We start from the raw sequence: 23,375 nt of genomic DNA, 5'->3' as shown, positions 1-23,375 counted from the left end.
AGTCCCCGTGGGAAGAGAGCTCTGAAGGACCTGCAACGTCAAAAGCACCACACTCATCTCCAAGACATTTATGTGCAGGTGGCATTCTGACTGTTGCCAAGTGCCCTGGACCGTCCTGCCCCGATAATGCCCCCCCCACCCGATCAGGGAGGCATCCGCTGTGACAGTGGCAACTGGAGGGGGGAGAACAAAGGGTCTGCCCTGAAAAAGCTGAGGGGAAACCATCCACCAGGAGAGATGTTTCTTGCAAGATGGTGTTATCAAAATGTTGTGGGTCATTGGTAGCTGTTGAAAGGACCACTGAGAAAACAGCATCCACTGAAGGAGCCTCATGTGGAAGCGGGCTAATGGAAGTAGAAGAATAGCCGCCGCCATGAGGCCCAACACTTTCAATACTAGCTTGACTTGGACTCTGCTGGGCTGAAAGAGAAGCTGAACATTCCGCCCTATGTCTGTCACTCTCTAAGGTGATAATGTTGCAGACATTTCTGTGGTGTTTAATACGGCGCCTATAAAGTTTATACATTGACAAGGAGGACTTTGCAAAATTTATAGAAATACCCAGACTGTTGCAAAGTTGGATAGTGTAATCCCTGGCCATTATGAGATCCTGTTTGGTGGTAGCGGAAATGAGCCAGTCATCCTGTTTGGTGGTAGCGGAAATGAGCCAGTCATCTAAGTATGGAAACACCTGGAATCCTTTCCGTCTCAGGTGAGCTGTGACCACTGCCAAACATTTGGTGAACACCCGGGGGGCTGTGGTGAGACCAAAGGGCAGGGCCCTGAATTGAAAATGACTGACTCCCAGCCGGAAGCGGAGAAACCTCCTGGAGCGCCTGTGTATTTTTATATGGTAGTACGCGTCCTGGAGGTCTAACGAGCACATCCAGTTGTCTCTGCCCAAAAAGGGTAGAATGGACTGCAGTGTTACCATCCGAAATGTTGTCTTTAGTACAGAGTTGTTTAACCTGCTGAGGTCCAAAATGGGTCTCCAATCTCCTGTCTTTTTTGGTACCAAAAAGAATCTGGAGTAGATTCTGGATCCTAGCTGATCTGCTGGGACTGCCTGGATGACTTTTTTTTTTTTTTTTTTTTTTTTAACAGCTTTTTTATTTCTAGCTGAGCCTGACCCCTTTGTGCGGGTGGTACCGTCTGGTAGGGGTTTTGGCGGTTGTACCGGAGGGAAAGTGAAAGGGATTTTGTAACCCTCAGATATGATCTTCTGTACCCAGGTGTCTTGGGAGATGGATTGCCAGGCTTCCGGGTACAGAGATAATCTTCCCCTGACTGCCTCCGAAGGCGGACAGTTGGGCAGCTTCTCAGGGAAGCTGAAAGGGTTGGCCAGGGAAAGATTCCCTGGAACCCTGGTTCTGTGGACCCCCTCTGCCCCTGGGGCGGCGTCTTATTATTCCCCCCTCTGCCTCTAGGGGGAAATTCACCACGTGTGGCAGGCGCGACTCCCTGTGGTTTGCGGAACCACATCTTTCCACCCCTCTGTCCTTTAGGATAAGGTCTAGAAGGCATGGAAAAACAGACTCCCATGGCAGAGAGAGTCTTACCATCTTGCTCGCATCTGGTGAGGGTATTCTTCACCTGAGGTCCGAACAATTCAGAACCGTCAAATGGGGTGTTGGTGAAGGACGCCTTGAAGGGGTCGGCAAAGTCAGAGTTGCATCCAAGCGTGACGTCATAAGCCGCATGGAGGAGCTAACAATGGAGTTCAGGGTAGCCAGCTGAAAGTTTATTTTGTCCTTAAACCCCGCAGCAGAAGGATCCTGTACCGTTTCACCCAGCTCTTTGAGCAAGTCTCTCTGAAGGCGGGTGAAATGACATAAATAGTTCAGCGATCGCATAGAAAAGGTCACTGAAGCAAAGGTCCGCTTGCCGTACCTGTCCATGGTCCTGGACTCTGTTAGGAGGATGAACAGATACAGAAAGATCAGCTAATTCCTTCTTAGTGGCTGCTGCTACCACCACAGCATCAACTGAAACACCTTTGGTGAGAAAGGATTTGTCATCTGGTGCAGAAATACATTTAGAAGGCCTCCTAGGCGTAGGTTCCATTGAATCAGTAGCTGCCCACTCCTTTCTAGCCACTACCTCCATTAGTGGGTCGAAAGGGGGAGACACCCAGGAGGTGGAAGGGCGAGATCCAAAGGCATCAAGGTAAACAGACTCATCGTCGGAAGGTTTGAGAGTGGACCAATTTCCCCTCTGTCTTAGGATCTCCAGGATGTCTGAAAAGGAGACATCCTCAGAGGGGGATCTGGAACCCTCTGACTCATCCAAGTCAGTGTCCAACGTGCCAGACTCGGGGGAATCTATGTGCTTCCTCTTGCACTTTCTTTTCCTAGGGGGTTCCCCTGAAACTTCAGGGGAGCCCTCAGAAGAGGAGGAGACACCCAAAGTGGGTACCCTACACTTTGGATCTCAGCTGTCGGGTGTAGGAGGGTGGCCACAGACCGTAACAGGTACTACAGAGGGAGGAGCCGCAGAACTTAACCTTGGAGTGGACACTGGGTCCAGCACACTCCTCATCACCTCGAAGGCTCCCCTATCAGACACCAAAGGTAGCCCCGGCTCCGAAGAGACCGGAACCGACAGAGAAGGCTCAGAGAATGATGTTGGGCCGAACTAACCAGAGTCGAAGCTCCGAGAGGAAGAGCGGGGTCGGGCAAGGGTCCGATACCACTTGCCCCCTCAGAGCAGACAATGGAGTCTCGGGGCCCGGACCTCTCCACGGACGGAACCAATAAAAAGGTTGGAGCCGACGACACCGGAGCCGAAGGAGGAAGTATCGGCTCTGATGTGGGCAAGGTCACGGTTCCGACAAACTCCGGCTCCGAACTCGAGAGATGAGTCGGAGGAGGAATCGATAACTGTATCGAAGGAACCAGTCTGCTGAGATGGGCTCTGAAGCATTTGGGCCAGCACCTGAGATTTTATGAGTCTACTGACCACCCTCTCGATGTCGTGGTCAGAGAGCCTGGATGACCTCGATGAATGACTCCTATGACTCCGCTCCGATATAAGAGGGGACCTCGGAGCAGATAGGACGGACTCCAGCGAAGGGGACCTAGAGCACTTGCGCGCTGGGGGTTGGCTCCGATGATGGTTTCGAAGCAGAACCCACTTTGCTCGCCTCGGAGCCAGACGGATTAACAAGCCCCTTAGGATAAGCTTGTTATGCCTTTCCTGCAGGACTCTTGAACCAAATCTGTGACAAATGGAACAGGAGTCCTGCAGGTGTAAAGGCCCCAAGCAATAGACACAAGAAGTGTGACCATCTGTTCTGACAGCATGAGTCACACTTCTTGAAACCAGAGACCTTAGCGTCCTTGGACACAAGTCCTAAATACAGAAAACACAGTATACACAGTCAGCCCACATACTCACTCAACTTATACCCAGAAAGGAGTTAAGGGGACTGACTAAAACACACACACACACTCTCTAAGGGGTGGGGGAAACTAGGTAGGCCCGATTATAAAAATTAACTAAAAGGAAGGGAAGAAGTGCTACAAAAGGGCTGTAATAAATAAAACTATTGATAGGGACCTAAAGTAGGAAAACTATCTGAAATAAAGTTCTATTGAAAAAAATTCTCTTTTACTGACCTGAGCCGGTAAAAAAAAGGCAACCTCGCAGCGAAGCGGCAAACGAGATCTGGGGAGTTAACGCATGGTATTGTGGGATATAGGGCTGCCTCGAGCCGGTAAAAATAGCTCTCTAGCTATCCAGCAAGAATGAAGGCGAGAATGACAACTTAACATATATATATATATATATATATATATATATATATATATATATATATATATATGTATACACACACACACACACACACACACACACACACACACACACACACACACTTCTGTCTTAAGAAGCACGAAGTTGGCTTTGGAGAAATTTTTTACCGTGGTTTCCTTAATGGGGGGTGGGGGCGGGATGTGGACATCTAGGGTGATTAGCTCATGGTTGGATCTGACCAAGGAGGAATGGACTTCAGGTGTGGAACACTGGCCCCTCGTTGGTAATGACTAGGTCTAGGATACTGTTGACCCTGGTGGGGGTGTGGATATGTTGATCCAGGGCATTGGAATTTATGAATTCCAGAAAGCGCTGAGCGAAGGAATTGGTACAAGAGTAGTTTTCCCTGTTAATGGTGGGGTAGTTGAAAAATCGCCCAATATTAGGGTGTTTGGTTGAACCCTAATATTTTCCAGTATATCAAGAAAAGAGGAGTGGGAATCCTGGGGCATGGTGGGGGATCTATAGCAAGCTACAATTTCGACTGCAGTTTTTCCCAGAGTTAGTTGCACCTGGATAACCTCGGCTGCATTATGCTGAGCAACTAGCCTGGAGGTGTGGATATCCTTAGTGAATATGGACACACCTCCACCTTTGGTGTTCCAGTCCAGGTTAGATGGCCGAAAAGTGTGGTATGACTTATAGCCTGGTAATGCAGGGGTGTTCTCTGGAGCCTTGAACCAGGTCTCGGTCACTGCACAGACATTGATGTTTTCCATTTTAAAGGAGTGCCTCGAGTGAGTGCATTCTGAGATTTAGACTTATAGCATAGAGTAGCATTACCCTCAGTTTTTGCTTGCCTGTTCCTGTTATGGTGATGAATTTGTCATTTGAACCTTGCCTAAAAAAGGCACTTAAGCGGCATCAGGAGCCTTTGCCATAATCCGGAATCCCAGGGGCGACAGGTGCAGCCCATCTCTGACAAAGCATCGTGGTCTGCCAACCATGTCACCCCAGGGAGAGAGATACTGGATCCCCTTAGAATGATACCAAAAGCTTAGCCAATTGTTGAAGTCTATCATTTTGTCCTTGTACTGCAGTATCATTCTGGGAGACAGTAGGATGCTACTCAGGGCTAGGGTCATACCTGCCTGGGCTACAAGACTGTAGAGTTCTTCCATATAGTCCAGGGAGGTACGGTGTGTGTGTGTGTGTGTGTGTGTGTGTATACATAACAACAAACATGCATGTATATATTTACATACATGCGAGGGATATAGATCTCTGTCTCTGTGAGCAGACAAATACATGTGGATGTGCAAAACAAAGACGTACAATAAAAACATTTTAAACACCCAAAGGAATATATATGATAAAACACGACACATGCATTTAAATTGTGTATTTACATCTTGATAAAAAGTGTAAATGGTATAGTCAACAGTGATAAGTCAGTCACAAGAGGCCTCTGAGAAAAATTACAATTCCAATACTAACAGTGAAGTACACCACTAAAACCATTATGAGCACTGTATACATAGTTGTAATAAAAAATACACGCATTATCACATATCTAACATATACAAATTTGACAGACAGTCAAGAATGCCAGAACTGCAAGCCTGCCAGTAAGACACAGCAAGGATGTAGTTTTACAACCACATGAATATAAACTTAGATTATACACTGCATGCATACTTATACATATGAAAATATGGGGAAAGGAGACTACATTTGCCTCAACGTTCAATCAGTGTAACTCTGCTGTAATTAAATATTCAGTAAAAAGAGTGAAAGGTTGGGAAGAAAAAAAATTCTGTTGAAGGAATCTGTATTCTGGCACAGTGGCACAACAGTTGTGTTGTCGCCTCACAGCAACAGGTTCTCCAGTTCTCACCTGGGGTGCCTTCTTTGCAGAGTTGGAATACCCTCCCTGCATTCATGTGGATTTCCTCAGAGTGCTCCAATTTCCACACACGTTACAAAGATATGCGTCTGGAGAGTTTCTCCCCGGACCTCTGCGGACAATTGGCTTGTTCAAAGTTGGACTTTCCCCAGTAACTAAAAACAGTAAATATTATACACTCAATTACTGTGCGACTCTTGAGGGGCATCAGCTAATGGGAAATGACTTTCAGTAAACTGGGAAGATTCAGTTTCAAAGGTGTCGGACTTTTGTTTTGAAATAAAATTTTATTCTTGCAATAATGGGCTTGTTTGCAAGATGCAACTGTCCAAAGCAATGTTGTCCTGTCAAATGAGGGAAACTATGATTACAAAGGTATGTCAATGTTTATAATGATCACTCTGTTTATTAATGTTTTCACTTGGAGCTTTCCTCCCCAGGCCTATGCTGATAATGGACATATATCCAGTTGGACCAGCCCAGTCAACAAATGTAAAAATAAAATAAATAAAATGTCTGTATGAGTACATGCACAAATAAGAACTAGTGTAAACCATATGAAAAATATTACTAGTAAAAGGGAAAAAGCATGAAACAAAAACAAAAGAAAATGCAGTTGCCTAGGGCTGGAATAATCGTTCCACAAAGTTTTACAAAAACAAAACAACAAGCACATACTAAACATGACAATCACTTTAGTCTCTACATTCCCTCTCTTGGACATACTCCTGTGTTATTCTACTTAGTTTTATCAGCTCCTGATTCAGTGATTCTGCCTTCTTACATCAATAGGATGGAACTTATTCCAATGCTATGTCTCACTAGTTAAACAACTGAGTGTACCTCTCGTTCTTTGTATTTTTTGTACTGTATATATTTTTAGTAATGGAACTTTCATTGTTTGAGTTTTTTGTGCTACAGATTACAGCTTATATCCACGTCATACAATTGTACTTTGACAACTATGATACTTTGACTTTTGCATGACCATATACTGTTTGGAATTGGAACAAAAAAAAAAAAATATATATATATATATATATATATATATATATATATTTTTTTTTTTTTTAAATCAATTTTTTAGTTTAATATTTTCATGTAACAATTACTGATGTTTACATTGTTTCTGTTACATCCTCCCTCTATTAATTTTGTATGTTTCCCTGGAGCTTTTCTCCCTGGGCCTCTACTGAAAATGGAGATGTATTCAGTTAGACTAGCCCAGTCAACAAATGTAAAATAAAATAAATAAATTTTCATCTTTTACTTAGTTTTTGTGCTGTGGTAGCACTGTCGCCTCACAGTATGACGTTGTCCTGTTCGATTCTCAGCTAAAGCGTCTTCTGTCGGGAGACAGCATGAATGGGCTATCTTCGTTGAAGGTTGTGCGTCAGGGCTGGCAAGTCGGCATGTAAAAATCTACTGCCAATCATTAGCGGATAGAGTTACCACCTGTCCCACTTTGCGAGGGACAGTCGCCTGCGAGGGACAGTCCCTCTTTCGGCAGTTGTGTCCCGACAAAAAATATTAAAAATAGCAAATGTCCTGAGATTGTAGGACAATTATTTCCTATATTTTATGTAATAGTCGCATAAAACAGTTATTCTGCATCTAAAGTACCTAAAATGTTATAAGAAACAGAATAAGCAACTAAAATGCTACAAGAATAAACTTTTATTTAGGCAAAAAAAAGTTCTATCCTTTGTACTGACCGTGTGTATGCGTCGGCCTGTAAAATCTGATGTTTGTACCGGAAATGTCCCACTTTGGCCATTTGAAAAGGTGGCAACCCTATTAGCGGACCGGAGTTCCACTGTGGCGACCCCTAACCAGGAAAGGACGAAAGACACAACAACTTGGTTTTTGTGGGCATGTTACATGATTGCACTTTTATCAATTAATGCATGTCTTTTGCATACCTGTATATTGCTTTGGAGCTTTTCTCTTGGGTGTCTACTACAAATGGGCCCTTGGCTCAGTTGGACCAAATAAATCAAGATGTAATTTCACTGCTATAGTTCTCAGTGTCCCTAGACAGTATCTCTGGCTGAGGTTAAACCAATCTAACAGTCTATGGGTGGGGAAAGGAAGATACAAAAAGGACAAATTGTAAACTCTTAGCAAATACTTAACAACCACCCCCCACTGACGTTTGTGAATGTGACCTGCAGTATGATAACAAGCTTCTCTAAAACCCTGTCTGTCTCAGCACTAAAATTTAAACAAAGTCCTCTAATAGGAGACCGATTTTGGAACCATTTCTCAGAATACTAACCATCACTTCTACAAAAGGTGCAGTATTACATACATACTATCATTTCAATGTAAGTTTCTCACACCAAGATAAAACTTGAAAGTAAACAAATAATGCTTATGCATCAAAAACAGAAACTATTAACATGTATGAGAAACGGTAAGAAAATGACAATACATAATCACAACAAAACATCTATACTGCTGTTACGGGTAGCGCTCAACTTATTTTCTTAAAAATCAGGGACAAAGCCACGAATTAATTCGTAACAAATACCCAAAATGAGGAACAATTAAGGCTGTACATCAACATGTCATTTCTGAGCAATCTAAGTAGGACTCTCTAATGTCTGTCATTATCAACTGATTTACCAGAAAGTTAAACTTTTACAAGGGACAAAAAAAAATACGAGGCAAAACAGTCCTCGAAACGCAAAGGGTCTATGTCCCTGCGAAGCTCGAGCTGCCCTCGTTGAAACGCGAAAATGACTAAAATGTAAGTGGAGAACAAACTGCATACATATTTAAGGGATTTAAAAAACTGATTTAGAACGAAACGGGTCGGGAGAGTATTAAGCAAATTAATGACTTGTTTGTTAATGACAGACTTACTTTCATCCGTAACACGTTCTTGGAAAGCTTCATTTTGATGTCGCTTGCCATCACGAAACGTAATTAACGAAGAAAAATCTCCCTGCTGCTTATTTTTACAAAAAACAAATAATTCACTACCAGAGCACCACTTTTTATCCCTTGCAAACAGCACACATTCAAAGACTAAGGGTCCCTATCGGCTACCGTCAAACAGACTCTGTTAATCTACTATCGATTCAATAACCCGTCTATGAAGATCTCTGCAGTCATTCAAGCATAGTTCCGCAGTTTTGATGACTACCTCGAGTGCCTTTTTTTCTTTTTACTTTCCCCAGAAATCTAGGATGTTTCAAACTTATATACATTAGTACGTCAACTAAGCCTATACTAATAGTCTACTATATACAGTGTTTAAACGTTTTCTATTCTGAAAATATAAAGGAATCAATTTTGCAATCATTTGCTGCGTTTTTTAAAGGAAAGTGGCATGATGCTCAAAGGCTGAGCACAATAAAACCAAACAAGTTTAACTATCAACAGCCACCACAGTGGTGCAGCGACAGCGGTGTCTTGTCACTTCACAGCAAGAGGTTCGGTGGTTAACTGTCAACAGCCTCCACAGTGGTGCAGCGACAGGGTTGTCTTGTCACTTCACAGCAAGAGGTTCGGTGGTTTGATTATCGGCTGGGGCGCCTTCTGTGCAGCATCTGAGTACTCTCCCTGTGTTTATCTGGGTTCCCTCGTGTCTGCTGTTTGGGCGTGGATCATATTAAAGTGGACTGTGACATTTGTGCTAGTTTTAGTAATTGTACACTAGTAGAATGTAAAAATAAACTTATCTTAACAGGATTACTAAAGACACCTTTTTTTTTCCAGAGGCTCTATCTGGGTCGGAGGTCTCACCCCCTCCAAAGACCAGAAAACATCAGGAAAAACGGATTACTCAAGACACTTTTTTTCTGAGGTTCTATCTGGGTTGGAGGTCTCACCCCAAAGACCAAAAAAACATAAGGAAAAACATTACTCAAGACACCTTTTTCATAGGCTCTATCTGGGTCAGAGGTCTCACCCACTCCAAAACCCAAAAAACATAAGGACAAACGGAGTCACTCGGTTCCTGCATTTCCGTCAGGTACAGAACCTATTTGGCTCTGTGCTTTGGTGCCCTCAGCGCAGACCTCTTCAGCACCAGGCTCTGTGTCTTCTCCCTTTGTGCCATCTGTGATATTCACCCCTATTTCAATTCTGACCTTGGCACCACTGACTTCGGTGCCGTCCTTGGATCCGACATCATATTTGATGACTGTACCTACTTCAGCACCATCCCCAGCCACAGTGCCAACAGTTTCTTCGGCTCCATCGGCTCCAAAACTCGAATGCCTGCCAAGGACAAGATACTTCCACTTTGGTGCATACTGTCTCGGTTCTGACAGCAGTGTTTTCCCTGTCAGCACCGTCCACCCTTGCTGCATTGGCTCAGATGGAACTGATGCTCTCCCAAAGCAGTGCTTGGACCATCTGTACCTTGGTACCTAGCCCGGCGCCTATTTTTTCATAGGCGCCTTCTATGTTCATGGCTCCAACGGCTTCCAGTTCTTTCAGAGCTCCTCACCTGGAGGTGAGCTCCTCACGGCGAGGTTCTCCCTCCCAGTTATGGACTCCCATCCTTCCTCAGGTGGGCCTGCTGTACAGGTAACGGACTCGCAGTTAACACCAATGATATCAGTATCAGAACCTAGCATGCACCTCTCTCAACCCTCTATTTCGGGACCCCGGCACTGGAGTTACAAGAACCCTCTTTGAAGGGAACCCCTTCTCCGGAGTCCTCCTCAGAAGATCCCACTGGGGAGCCACCCTGGAAGAAACAGTGCAAGAGGAAGCACATTGATTCACCGGAGGAATCTATCACAGAAGACACTGATTGTGATGAGGGGGGATGGGTCCCCACAGTCTTCCCCAGATGACATCTCATTCAGAGACATTCTTGAATTCCTCAAGCAGTGGGGAGGCTGGAAGTCCTATAACCCTTCTTCTGAGGAATTGGTGTTCATGCAGGTCTTCTGTGCCCAGCCATCTACTTCCTGGGTGATTCCACCAGCAGATGACCTTGTTAAAATCATTGTACAGCGTGCCTGGAAGGCCCCGGACAACATAGAACCTGTCCTTCAGAGGCCAGACAAAAAATTTTATCTACACCTTAAGACCAGCTCCACTGGTCCTAGCAGTTGACAGTTGATTCTATGGTCGTGCGGCGGCCACCAAGTGGGAACTGGCAGAAGATAGTTCCACATCCATCCTCCAAACAGAGAGTCCCAGACCATGGACAGACTAGGGAAATGGACCTATGCTTCAGCGACGTTCGGTCGCTGTATTATATAGCACACTTTACTCACCTCCAAAGAGACCTAGTTTCCAAAATGTTCATAGGGGCTTTCGCCACCCAAGAAAATTATTTTCCTGTGCCCCTGTCAAGCAGAACCACAGAAGTGATCCCTGGGGTGAATTTCCTATTACCCATCCAATCATCAAGCTTTTTCTTGAAGAGTGCTAATGAGGAGCTCTGTTTGACATAGATAGGTAGTCTGTTCCAGAGTATGGGAAGTCTCCGGGACAGGAATCTATCCCTCCAGCATGTTCTGTTTATTGTGGTGACAAGGTTTAGGTCCCTAGAGCGTGTAGCTCGGAGGGATTGGGATTTCAACAGCTCTGGGTTTGACATAGCTTTGTATGTTAGGCAGAGATCGCCTCTGAGTAGGCGATATGAGACAGAGTAAAGCTGGAGCTTTTTGAGACGGTCTGCATAAGGCATCTGTTTGAGCTCAGTAATCCTCTTTGTAAGGTATTTTTGCGGCCTTTCCAGTTGTTGTAGATGTCTTGTGAGGTACATACCAAAAGGGGCGTTGTACGATATAATGGGTCTAATGAGTGATGAGTAAAGGGGAACAATGACCTCTTTTTTCTGGATGAGAAACCTTTTGTGATGAGGTGTGCCATGTAGAAGGATTTCCTGACCACTTTGGCGATGTGATTATCAAAGGAGAGACTACTGTCCACCTGTGTCCCAAGGTCTCTTATCACACTTTTGGTGTTAAGTAGACTACCGCCTATGTGGTAGTTCATGGGTACAGAATTTTTACCAAAGGGGATGACAATGCACTTCTTGGCATTGAGCTTGAGACCATGTCTTTGACACCAGGCATCTGTCTCAGTGAGGCCCTTTTGTAGGATGTCTACATCGTTAGGAGTTTCAATTATGGCTCCTAGTTTGCAGTCATCTGCAAATTTAGTTAGCCAAAGAACTTCTGTGTTAGCCTGTACTTCAGAGAAGTAAATACCAAACAGGAGAGGACCCAGGACTGAACCCTGTGGTACTCCACTTGTCACTGGTCTGAAGTCTGATTTGGAGTCTGCTACTTTCACTGTGTGGGTTCTTTCAGTAGGCCAGTTGGCAACCCATCTTGTGACATAGGGATTTATACCTAGTTTAGTGAGTTTATCTATAATTCCAGAGTGGGGGATGGCGTTGAACGCCTTGGTGAGATCTAGATAGGCTGTGTGAACCACCTTACCCTCATCTATGGCTTTGGTGACTACTTCAAAGAAGTCTATCAGGTTTAGAAGACATGATCTGCCTTTTACAAACCCAAACTGTGTGGGGTCCAGGGTTTGGAGATTTCCAATGTCTTTGTTTATGAATTCCATGATGATACGTTCCGTGGCCTTGCAGATGAGGCTCGTCAGGCTAATGGGGTGGTAGTTCCCGGGGTCTGTTGTGCCCCCCCCCCCTTTGTGGAATGGGATAACTGTCACGGTGCGCCATTCAGTGGACACAAAGCCTGAGGTGAAGCTATGATTGAACATGGTACTTAGGTGGGGTGCCAGTTCATTCTGTAGTTCAAGTAGAAGGCAGCCTGGGATGTTGTCAGGTCCCATGGATGCTGTGTTCTTGGCTTTGGAGAGTGAAGTTTTTACCTGTGCAGCCATGATTACAGGAACTTTGCATTCTTCCAGTATAAAGATGGGCCATTTAGGGGGTGAGAGGGGGGTAAAGTTAGCACTGAACCTATCTGCCAGGATGTTGGCAATATCAGTTGGTTCTGTATATTTAGTGTCATTGTGCTGTAACTCAGAGCAGATCTGAGTGTTGCCATTGAGATTTTTGACATAGCTATAGAATGCTTTGTGGTTGTCTTTAGAATCAGTGGCAATTTTGTTTTCATAACTAGCTTTGGAGGATTTTATGAGGGATCTCAGCTTCTTACTGAGGCTGACCAGGGAGTTCCTCCAATCATGGGATTTTACTCTTTTTTGCAACAGTTTCTTTCTTCTGTTGTAGAGTTTGTTTATGGCAGAAGACCACCAGATTGGCTTCCTTTTTTTGGAGGATAGCATCTTGGTTCTGTTAGGGATGGCACGATCCATGCACTTGTGTAAGTGCTTATAAAGTGCATTTGTGTAGGATTCAGCAGTCGTACCTCTATTGTCCATCTTGCATGGGTGTCATGAAGTTTGCCACTTCTGTCTTTAGAAGTGTGAAGTTGGCTTTGGAGAATTTTTCTACGGTTGTTTTCCTAATTGGGGGGGGGGGGAGCGGGATGTGAATGTCTAGGGTGATTAGCTTGTGGTCGGATCTGACCAGTGAGGAGCTGACCTCTGGTGTGGAACACCGGTCACCCATGTTGGTGATGACCAGGTCTAGGATATTGCTGCTTCTGGTGGGGGTGTGGATAAGTTGATCCAAAGCATTGGAATTGATGATTTCCACACTGTGGTGTCATTCTGGGTGATGGCAGGATGCTACTCAGGGCTGGGGTCATACAGGCCTGGTCTACAAGATCAGAGAACTCCTCCGTGTCTCTTTTCATGTAGTCCAGGGAGGTACGTCTCAGGTCATTCACACCAACATGGGCAATGACAGAGTCATATTTGTACTTGTTGTGGAGTGACCTGAGTGCGTGCGGTATGTGGCGGATCCTGGTACCTGACAGGCAGCTGACAGTAACTTTTACCTTGTTTAGCCTGGTGAGTGGAACATCAGTGTGCCTGACTATAGAGTCATCTATGACTAGAGTGTTGGGTACATTATGCCTTATGGGCTGTAGTTGAGTGGCACACTGAGTATGTGGGCTATGTGTCATTTGGGTTGTGTTGGAGGGTGGAGGTTGCTTGCATTTCTGCTTTGGAGGTCTATGTTGTTTGGGCAGATTAGTACTGACAGCCTCCGTGAATGTGGGTGTGTGTTTTGTGGTTCTGTGTGTGTGTTTTGGTGGTGTAGGTTTTGAGGGACTATGTGATGAGTGTGGTGCGGTGCAAGTGTTTACCTTCTCCTCTTGACTGTCTAGGCCAGTCTTTGGTAAAGAGAGCTTTGCTTCCAGTTTGGCTATATAAGTGCATCTCTCACAGGTCGTAGTGTTGGGTGGTAGGAGGAGAGGATTGTCTGTGTACATGAGGCAATTGCTGCATTGTCCCAAGATGCCCAGATTCATCAGGTAGACAGGAAAAAACACCAGGAGCTGACCTTTAGACATGCCTGAATAGGTTCTTATTTATTAAGTACTAAACACTGTTTTCCTTTAGACAAGTGAGGAAAGTTGAGTGCTGTAGTAATTTGTAATTTATTTAGTGCTTACAGTGAGTTCTGAACAAGTGTTGAGATCAAAGAAACAGATGAGTGCTAAAACTAAAAAGCTGGCTAGTTGCAAGGGAAATTTTGAAAAACAGACTTTATGGCGCCAGGAATAGTTTAACCCCAGTTAAGTGGTGGGGGGGGGGCTTGGGAGCTCACAAACAGTCCTGGACACAGCAAATCCATATCTGACCTGCCACAGGAAGGGGGGGAAGCAAGTTTAGAATTTTTTTTTTTCAGTAAAGTGGAAATGGAGAAAGCTGGAACAGAAGTTAATTCAATGTTAAGAATCTGAGTGGGTTTGCCTTCACAAATGTTCTCTATTAGATTGAATGAGCTAATGACACTAGACTGGGAGGAGTGTCACAGATCAAATACACAGTATGGGCGGGCAACTGCAAAGCCACCAAGTATAAGAACACACAACACTATGGAGGGTGGGTGGGAAAAAATTACAGTTCCTAGCTGTAGCCACTAAATGAAAGTTTCAAACAGATCAAGGAGCAGACCCGAGAATGCTTTTAACAGACAAAAATGCACAGAAAAGTTCAGATAGAGCACTCTCAAACAGAAAATATAACTCTCAGTATGAAAAAGCAGTTTACAGTTAAGTAATGTTAAAACAGTTTAAAACAGTACATAAATGCAGTGAAACAATAAAAAAGCTTTATAACAGTGCAAAAATATAGTAGATCAACTATATAGTACAATTATAAGAGTTTCAGAAGTGCAATTCAGTGAAATAAGTGTAAGAAATAACTTAGCCTGCTCTAGGAATCTTAAGGAATTTCCACTTATGCAATGCAATCCAGAGCCTGACAATACAAGCAGAACCTTTATAAGACACAGGGTTTATATAGCAGTAAGAATGGAAGAGTTGGAAGATCAGATTACTACTCAGCCCCTGCTATTACCCAATCACTCGTACTACAGAAGGTCAGGAGGCCTTGTTGCTCTCAATAATTATGAAGACAATCAGCAGAAAATGACTGCCAGAAACACAAATAAAACTTCCAGCCTACACAACAGGCCTCTATCAAGATTATGCCACCTGAGCAGAACACACAAACCTCACTTTAAAAGCATAGAAAGAACACCCACAAAGAGAAAATCCAAGTCTCAGTATGAAAAAGCAGTTTACAATTTAGTAATTTAAATAAATAAAGCAATTATAGTAATGCACACTATTACAGTTCCTAGCTGTAGCCACTAAATGAAAGTTTTAAACAGATCAAGGAGCAGACTCAAGAATGCTTTTAACAGACAAAAATGCACAGAAAAGTTCAGATAGAGCACTCACAAACAGAAAATACAACTCTCAGTATGAAAAAGCAGTTTACAGTTAAGTAATGTTAAAACAGTATATAAATGCAGTGAAACAATAAAAAAAGCTTTATAACAGTACAAAAATATAGTAGATCAACTGTATAGCAATATTATAAGCATTTCAGAAGTGCAATTCAGTGAAATAAGTGTAAGAAATAACTTAGCCTGCTCTTGGAATCTTAAGGAATTTCCACTTATGTAATGCAATCCAGAGCCTGACAATACAAGCAGAACCTTTATAAGACACAAGGTTTATATAGAGTAAGAATGGAAGAGTTGGAAGATCAGATTACTACTCAGCACCTGCTATTACCCAATCATGTCTCCCTCTTTGGTGGAGTACTGCCTTATGAGGTGTGTGATACTGTCGCCTTGCAGCTAGCTACCCTTGAATCCATCTCAAACTCCTCAATGCGTTTGATATCTCACTCCACCGAGGGGGCAGCTCAAGCTGCTGCATCAGGCGTTGTCATGAGACGTAATGCTTTGATGTGGTCATGTGACTTTGCAAACCCCTTTAAATCTTCCTTCATCAATGCACCTGTCGACGAATCTGCACTTTTTGGATCCAAAGTATGAGACACACTTACATGTAGTGAGAAAGATGGAAAGACCTTGTCTGCTGTGGGCATACACCTTTCCAACCCCCAGAGGTCGTACTCCAGGAACCAGAAGGGAGGAAAAATGTGGTTCAAGAAATCCCAAGGACTTTTTCGTGACACCAGTGGTGAAAAATCCCCCCGGGGCAGAGGGGGCAATTCATATGGAAGACGTCCCTTTCGGGGTAGAGAGGTTCCACATAACCAGGGCACTAGAGATTCTTTCTCCAGCATACCCTACCAGCGCTCCTGAGCAGCGGCCCAATTGCTTTCCTCTGGAAGCAGTCAGAGGTCATTTTTCTCTGCATCTAATAGCCTGGCATCTTATTACTACTGATGTTTGGGTGCAGAGAATAATATCCAGAGGTTACCAAATACCATTCAATTTAACTCCCATCCCCAATGTGCCACCCAATCAGAGGGAATTAGCAGCCTTAGAAATAGAAATGCTACTAAGGAAAAGAGTCATCCAACCAGTACCACCAGACCAGACAGGATTCAGGTTTTACTCGAGGTTGTTTTTAGTGCCAAAAAAGACAGGGGACTGGAGACCAATCCTGGATCTCAGCCTAATGAACAAATTTATCAAACTTCAAATTTTCCAGATGGTCACGCTACAGTCCGTTCTTCCCTTCCTAGGGAGCGATAACTGGATGTGCTCTATAGACCTCCAGGACACGTACTACCGCATAAAGATGGATCACCGCTCCCGGAGGTTTCTCCGCTCCCAGCTGGGAGCCAATCACTACCAGTTCAGGGCACTGCCATTCAGTCTCTCGACAGCCCCTTGAGTGTTCACCAAATGTATGGAAGTTGTGGTAGTTCATCTTCGACTACAAGGATTTCAGGTGTTTCCCTGTCTAGACGATTGGCTCCTTATCACTCCGTCCAGGAATCTTCTTACACTGAAGGTCTCACTCTCCGCTTGGGGATTACAGTCAGCAAGGACAAATCTCAATGTCTCCAACGAAGACACTGGAATTCATTGGAGCAGTCTTCGACACAACATCATGTCAAGCTTCTCTCCCCCCTCACAGGTTTTCGAACATAACACACCAAATCCAAGACCTTCTTCCTCAGACCTGTTTACCAGCACATCTTGTACTGCAACTCTTAGGCCCCATGGTGGCTGCCATTACATTGGTACTACTGGCGAGACTGCACATGAGAATCCTACAGTCACTCCTTTCCACACAATGGTCATTGCTAATTTACCCACTTGACCACATGTTACATCTTTCAAACCGTTGCAAGGAAGAAATGTTATGGTGGATGAACCCACAAACGAATCTTTGGTGTTGACCATTCTGTCTTCCCCAGCCCATGGCCACGGTGACCACAGACACTTCCCTTTTAGGGTGGGGGGGGTCATTTCCAGGGAAAGACTGTCCAAGGCATCTGGTCCCCCGTGGAGGCCAATTTGCACATAAATGTCCTGGAACTGAGAGCAGTTCTCCTAGCATTGCAAGCATTCCGTGCATCCCTACCCTCTGGGACCATTGCAATTCAGTCAGATAACATGTCAGTCATCTGGTATATCAACAAGCAAGGTGAAACCAGGTCTTACCCCCTGTGTCTGGAAGTCATGAGGATTTGGCACTGGGTGATAGCTTCCAACCACTACCTTATAGCAACACACATTCCTGGGAATTCCAACCTTATTGTGGACAATCTGTGCAGGAACATCCTGATGCCTCATGAGTGGCCCTCAACCCTTTAACAGCGGATCGGATCTTCCAATGGTGGGGCAAGCCTTGCTATGATCTGTTTGCTCCCCCCTAAACTACAAATGTAGAAGCTACTTTGCCCTGATCCCCCGGTGACACCCATGCCCTAGCCCAGCAATCAAGGAGCCTCAATCCTCACCACTAACACCAGAAAGGACGTCTCATATAAGAGGAAAGGATAACAAATACACACAGTAAAATACATTGCAGTCAGTCTGGGTCTGGTTGCTCCCTTGCTCCCCAGGTCCCCAATAAGACTTCCCACTGGCACAGCTATAGGGTCCAGATCTCAGCCTAGCTGGCAAGCTAAGCTCCAGTACTCTCTCTGTCCAACCAGTGCTTCGTCTCCCTGCCCAAGTAGCTGACACACACACACACTTTGAGATAAGTATTTATATAACTTCACAGACACTGCTGGGAAAGGCTGACACAGATTCTCCAGCTCTGCCCCTTTACCCAGACTATACAGTAGTAATTACTGCCACCACCAGCTAATAATTATCAGCTACCCAAAGGCCCTTAAAAGGGTGTTCAATTATTACAGTGCAATATTATTATCCAATAGTAGTGTCACTTAAGCATTTAAGGCTTATTGGAAGGGCTTATTACAGGATGCAATGTACTCTAGAGCTTAATGTATCTCTGCATAAACAGCCATAGTTAAAAGATTTTAAAATATTTACTAATAAATAATTAAATCACAAGACAATATTATTACACCACAGTGCTATTCAAGAGTTCAGAGATCACACAGAAACTTAAAATAATTCAGTAGTACAGTTCTGACATAACAGAAATACACTTAGTCTGATCTTTATACTCCTAGCTATTTCTACAAGAAAACACACTTCTAAGATAACTTACTTAAGAGCATAGGCAGTGCTGAGTTAGATGTCCAAAATCAAAATGCTTAATAATCTCTAGTTCTTACTGTTTAAATTGAAACTGCAGTTCTGCTAAACATTACATCATCTTTTACACCTTCCTGGTTCCCAGGCCACACAGAAACTGCATTTACATTCTTTTGCACTTAGAGCAATAAAGGACATTCCACATGTAAATTCTTTTCATTAACTTTTGCCTTAAAACAATAGGTAGGAAGCCTTTATCTAGCTGGACCGGAGCCGAGTTTTAAGACATCAAAGGCAGTGATGAAATAATTTTAATTTCAAAAGAAAGATTTGAAATGCTTGACTTAGTTTTCCTTACAGCAGATGGCAATGTTGCTACAATCTTGACGTTCAACATTTTACAGTGTTTTCTTTCATTTAAGAAACAAGCCTATATTTTACATTTATATTAACAAATGCCAGAATTATGTATCAAATTCTATTTGGCTAGGCTGGCAGCCTTCACCCATCTCTACACATTCTTCACATCTCTTCACCCCCCCCCCCCCCGGAGAACTCAAGCTAGTTTTTCAAGTGACCCTTGATAAACACTGCTTGAGAGGGTTAGGTCTATCTGAGTGTACCTCACCCCATTCCCTGTCTTGAGAGCCCATCTGCACTGGCATTTCTACTCTGACTGCAGTGCTGTACTGACATATCATATCCTTGCAACCCCAGGCTCCATCTTAGCAACTTAGCATTTTTCTGACTGGCTCTGTTTAACCATGTTAGAGGGTTGTGATCTGTCATTACAGTGAATTTTCTTCCATACAGATAAGGCTGAGGTTTCTGCAATGCCCACACTATGGGTAGACATTCCTTTTCTACAGCAGCATAGCATTCCTCCCTGGGTTGGAGCCTACGACTGTGATAAACCACTGGGTGCTCTTCTCCCTCTGAAGAAATCTGGCTAAGTACAGCCTCCACCTCATGGTTCGAAGCATCTACTTGTACAACAAATACTTTGCTGTAATCTGGACTGGCTAACACAGGGGGGTCCTCTCAAAGCTTCCTTAAGCTTCTGGAATGCCTGCTGACATGCTGGGGTCCACACTACCTTATCTGGCCTGTTCTTCCTTGTCAAGTGTGTGAGGGGAGCAGCTATGGTATTATAACTGGAGACAAACTTTCTGTAGTACCCTGCTGTCCTTAATGCCCTCACCTGCTTTTTAGTAGCAGGTGCAGGCCATGCCTGAATGGCTTCCACTTTGGCAGGTCCTGGCCTTATCTTACCACTCCCCACTCTATGTCTTAGGTAGAAGACCTCTGACATGCCCACCTGACATTTGCTCGGCTTAATGGTCAACCCTGCCCTTTGTAGTCTGCCCAACACCTCCCTGACATGCTGAAGGTACTCTGGCCAAGAATATCTGTAGATGGCAATATCATCTAGGTAAGCAAGGGCAAACCCTCCTGCTTCTGCCAGGATATTATCTGCCTGCCTCTGGAAAGTCGCTGGGGCATTCTTCATCTCAAAGGGCATCTTTGTGAACTTGTACAAGCCAAAAGGAGTAACAAAGGCTGACTTCTCTCTATCACTGGGAATCAAGGGCACCTGCCAGTAACCTTTGGTAAGATCAATGGTTGTAAGATACTTAGCCCCACCCAGCTGCTCTAGAGCCTCATCTGTCCTAGGCATGGGGTAATCATCCAACTCTATGTGACTATTGAATTTCCTGTAATCCACACAGAACCTGGTGCTGCTATCCTTCTTTGGCACCAGCACCACTGGGGATGTCCAGGGACTGTTGGACTCTTGAATCACCCCTAGTTCCAATATCTCTTGCACCTCTTCCCTCAGAGACTGTCTGACTCTCTCAGGCACCCTATAAGGGGCCTGCCTAATAGGCCTTTGGGGTCCTGTATTCACCTGGTGCTGCACCAGGTGGGTGCACACTGGTTTCCCAGTAAACACGTCCCCAAATTCCTGCAACACTGCTCAGATTTCTCGAACCTTGGTAGGAGATAGCTGCTTGGGATATTGCTACCCCTTCCACTGAGGTGTCAGCCCAAGCCTCAGTGAGGAGATCAGGCAACAGATCTCCCTCAGACTCCTCCTGCAATCCACTGCAAATGCTCAGCAAAAGGGCCTCCCTATCATGGTAAGGTTTCATCATGTTAACATGGTACAATTTCTGCCCCTGCCATCTGCCTAGCAGTTCCACCATGTAGTTAACATCACTTACCTTTCTTACCACCTTGTAGGGACCCTCCCAAGCTGCTTGCAGCTTGTTGTGTCTGACAGGAATGAGAACCATTACCTGCTGTACCACAGCATACTCTCTAGCTTGAGCATTCCTGTCATACCACACCTTTTTCTGTTGTTGGGCTTCTGCCAGGTTCCCCTGGGCCAAGCCCATGAGTTTCCCGAGCCTTGTCCTGAGGTTTAGGACATATGCCACAACAGACTCCTTGTGAGACTCACACTCACCTTCCTACTCATCTCAAATTAAATCTAGAGGTCCCCTCACCCTATGCCCATACAGCAACTAAAGGGTGAAAAACCTGTGGATTCCTGGGGAACCTGTCTGTAAGCAAACAACAGATGGGGCAAATATTTGTCTCACTCCCTCTTAAACTGATCTGCAAATGCCCGTAGTATGGACTTGATTGTAGAGTTTAACCTCTCAACAGTACCATTAGTCTGGGGATGGTAGGGGGTACTCTTCATGTGCTTCACCCCTCAGGTCTTCCACAGGCAAGCCAGCAGGTCTGACATGAAATGGCACCTCGGTCAGTCAGTATTTCTTTTGGGAAACCTACCCTGCTGAAAATCTCTAACAAAGCATTTGCCACCTTCTCTGCCTCAATGGAGGACAAAGCCACTGCCTCAGGGTATCGCATAGCATAATCCACTGCCACTAGGATATACTTTTTCCCTGTGGAACTTGGGGTACTACAATGACGCACAATATCCATAGCTACCCTCTGAAATGGCTTCTCAATCACAGGCAAAGGCATCAAAGGAGCTCTCACCTTGTCTCCTGCCTTGCCTACCTTTTGGCACTACTCACAGGTCCTGCAGTACCCTGTTACATCTCTGAAAATTCCAGGTCAATAGAAGTTCTGCATAATATGCCTCTTTGTACGTTTTATGCCCATATGACCTGCAAAGGGAATATCATGGGCTATGGCCAGAAGCACCAGATTGTAGACTCTAGGCAATACCAACTGCTGTACTCTCTCACCTTCTGGCCCTCCCTCAGGGGTCCACTCTCTGTATAGTAACCCTTTGTCCCAGTATACAGATTCCTCCTTTTCTTGAGAATCAGGTGCCTCCCTAGCTACCTGCCTCAGGCTTTGCAATGTAGGGTCGGAGAGCTGAGCCTGTCTCAACTCTCTCCTTGTAACCCTTCCCAGCTCCCCTTCCACAGGAAGTCGGGCATCCTCTGACAGTGGTGCCTCACTGTCAGCCTGGGTACTACTACTCACCTCTACCTTTGCAGTTACTCTGTCCAAGGGACCATCAGTACCCACAAGCAACTGTGGCTCACATTCTGTCTCACTGCTACAAAGTAGCTCCCTTCTGGAAGTAACCACCTCACCAGTCCTGGCTGTAAGTATGCAGTCTGTCTGGGTCTCCCCCAGGCTACCAGACCCACATGCTTGACTCCAAGCCTGACTGCATGTAACTTTACAAGCACAGGGTACTGCACTATCAGAATCATTCCCTATCAGGACATCTGCAGGTATATCCTGAAACACACCTATCTGCTGGCTTCCTTTTCCACCCTCCCAGTCAAGGTGAACCCTAGCCAAAGGTATTTGGAATGGGATCCCTCCTAAAGCCCTGACTGGAGTAGACTGCCCAGGCAAGTAGTGCTCCTCTGTAACCATTGCAGGCTTTGCAATGGTTATATCAGAGGCTGTGTCTCTCTTAGCAATGGCCTCTTTGCCATTCACTACAATAGGATATAATCTCTGGTGGTCGTTTGGTACCTTGTTTCCCAAGACAACCTAGTATTGGCATTTTGTCTTTTCTACTTACTGGGTCTCTCACCTTTTGTTCTCCACCTTGCCTCCATGGACAACTGTATGCCACATGGTCCCACTGGTTGCATTCAAAACATTTAACCCCATCTCCTGGACATGTACTTGGACTAGTGCCTTCCTCTGCTACTGGCAGATTCTGTTGTAGCAGTCTGTACTGCCCACCATGGGTTCCTTTAGACCCATGAGCAGTACTGGGGGTCCACTTCCTGTGCAGGGCTGCCCTGCTGGCCAGGTATAGGTCACCCTTCTTCCCCAACTCATCTGAAGTAGCACATTGTCTATCAGCTAACTAGATCCTCATGTCCTCAGGCAAAGTGCTAAGGGCTTGTTCCCTCACCAAAAGGTCTGCCAGCCCTTCAAAAGTGGTGACCTGACATCCACTCTCCCAGCTATGAAAATAAGTGCTCAGTTCAGCAACATATTCACCCACACTTTCATCTGCCTTGAGTCTATGCTCATGAAACTTTTTCCTATACATTTCAGGTGTTAGCTTAAAACATTCTAAAAGACATTTTTTTTACAGCAGTATAATCAAAACATGCAATGTCAGGCATTTTAGCTAATGCATTTACAGCTTTACCATGGAGCAAGGGGGTCAGGAACCGTACCAAGAGTCTTTGGTCAACACTATACTGTTTGCATACCCTCGCAAACATATGAATGAAACAATCAAAATTATCTCTCTCTTTAAATTGCGGAAGAAAT

General features: G+C 44.7%; 1 protein-coding gene across 1 annotated transcript in view; it reads right to left on the bottom strand.

Moving 5' to 3' along the window:
• MPHOSPH6 (M-phase phosphoprotein 6) overlaps positions 1-8,762 on the bottom strand; it is a 619,684-nt gene extending 610,922 nt beyond the window's left edge. Inside the window, exon 1 of the mRNA XM_044081249.1 lies at positions 8,528-8,762. Within this exon, the coding sequence (XP_043937184.1) occupies positions 8,528-8,578 (51 nt within the window). The 5' untranslated portion in view covers positions 8,579-8,762. The remainder of the gene's footprint in view (positions 1-8,527) is intronic.
• Between the last annotated feature and the right edge of the window lie 14,613 nt (positions 8,763-23,375).

Source organism: Protopterus annectens, chromosome 8.part0 (assembly GCF_019279795.1).
Source record: "Protopterus annectens isolate FY-2018-M chromosome 8.part0, PAN1.0, whole genome shotgun sequence".
Taxonomy (NCBI): domain Eukaryota; kingdom Metazoa; phylum Chordata; order Ceratodontiformes; family Protopteridae; genus Protopterus; species Protopterus annectens.
The sequence above is the reverse complement of the archived record's forward strand: the minus strand, read 5'-3'. Positions and strand labels throughout refer to the sequence as shown.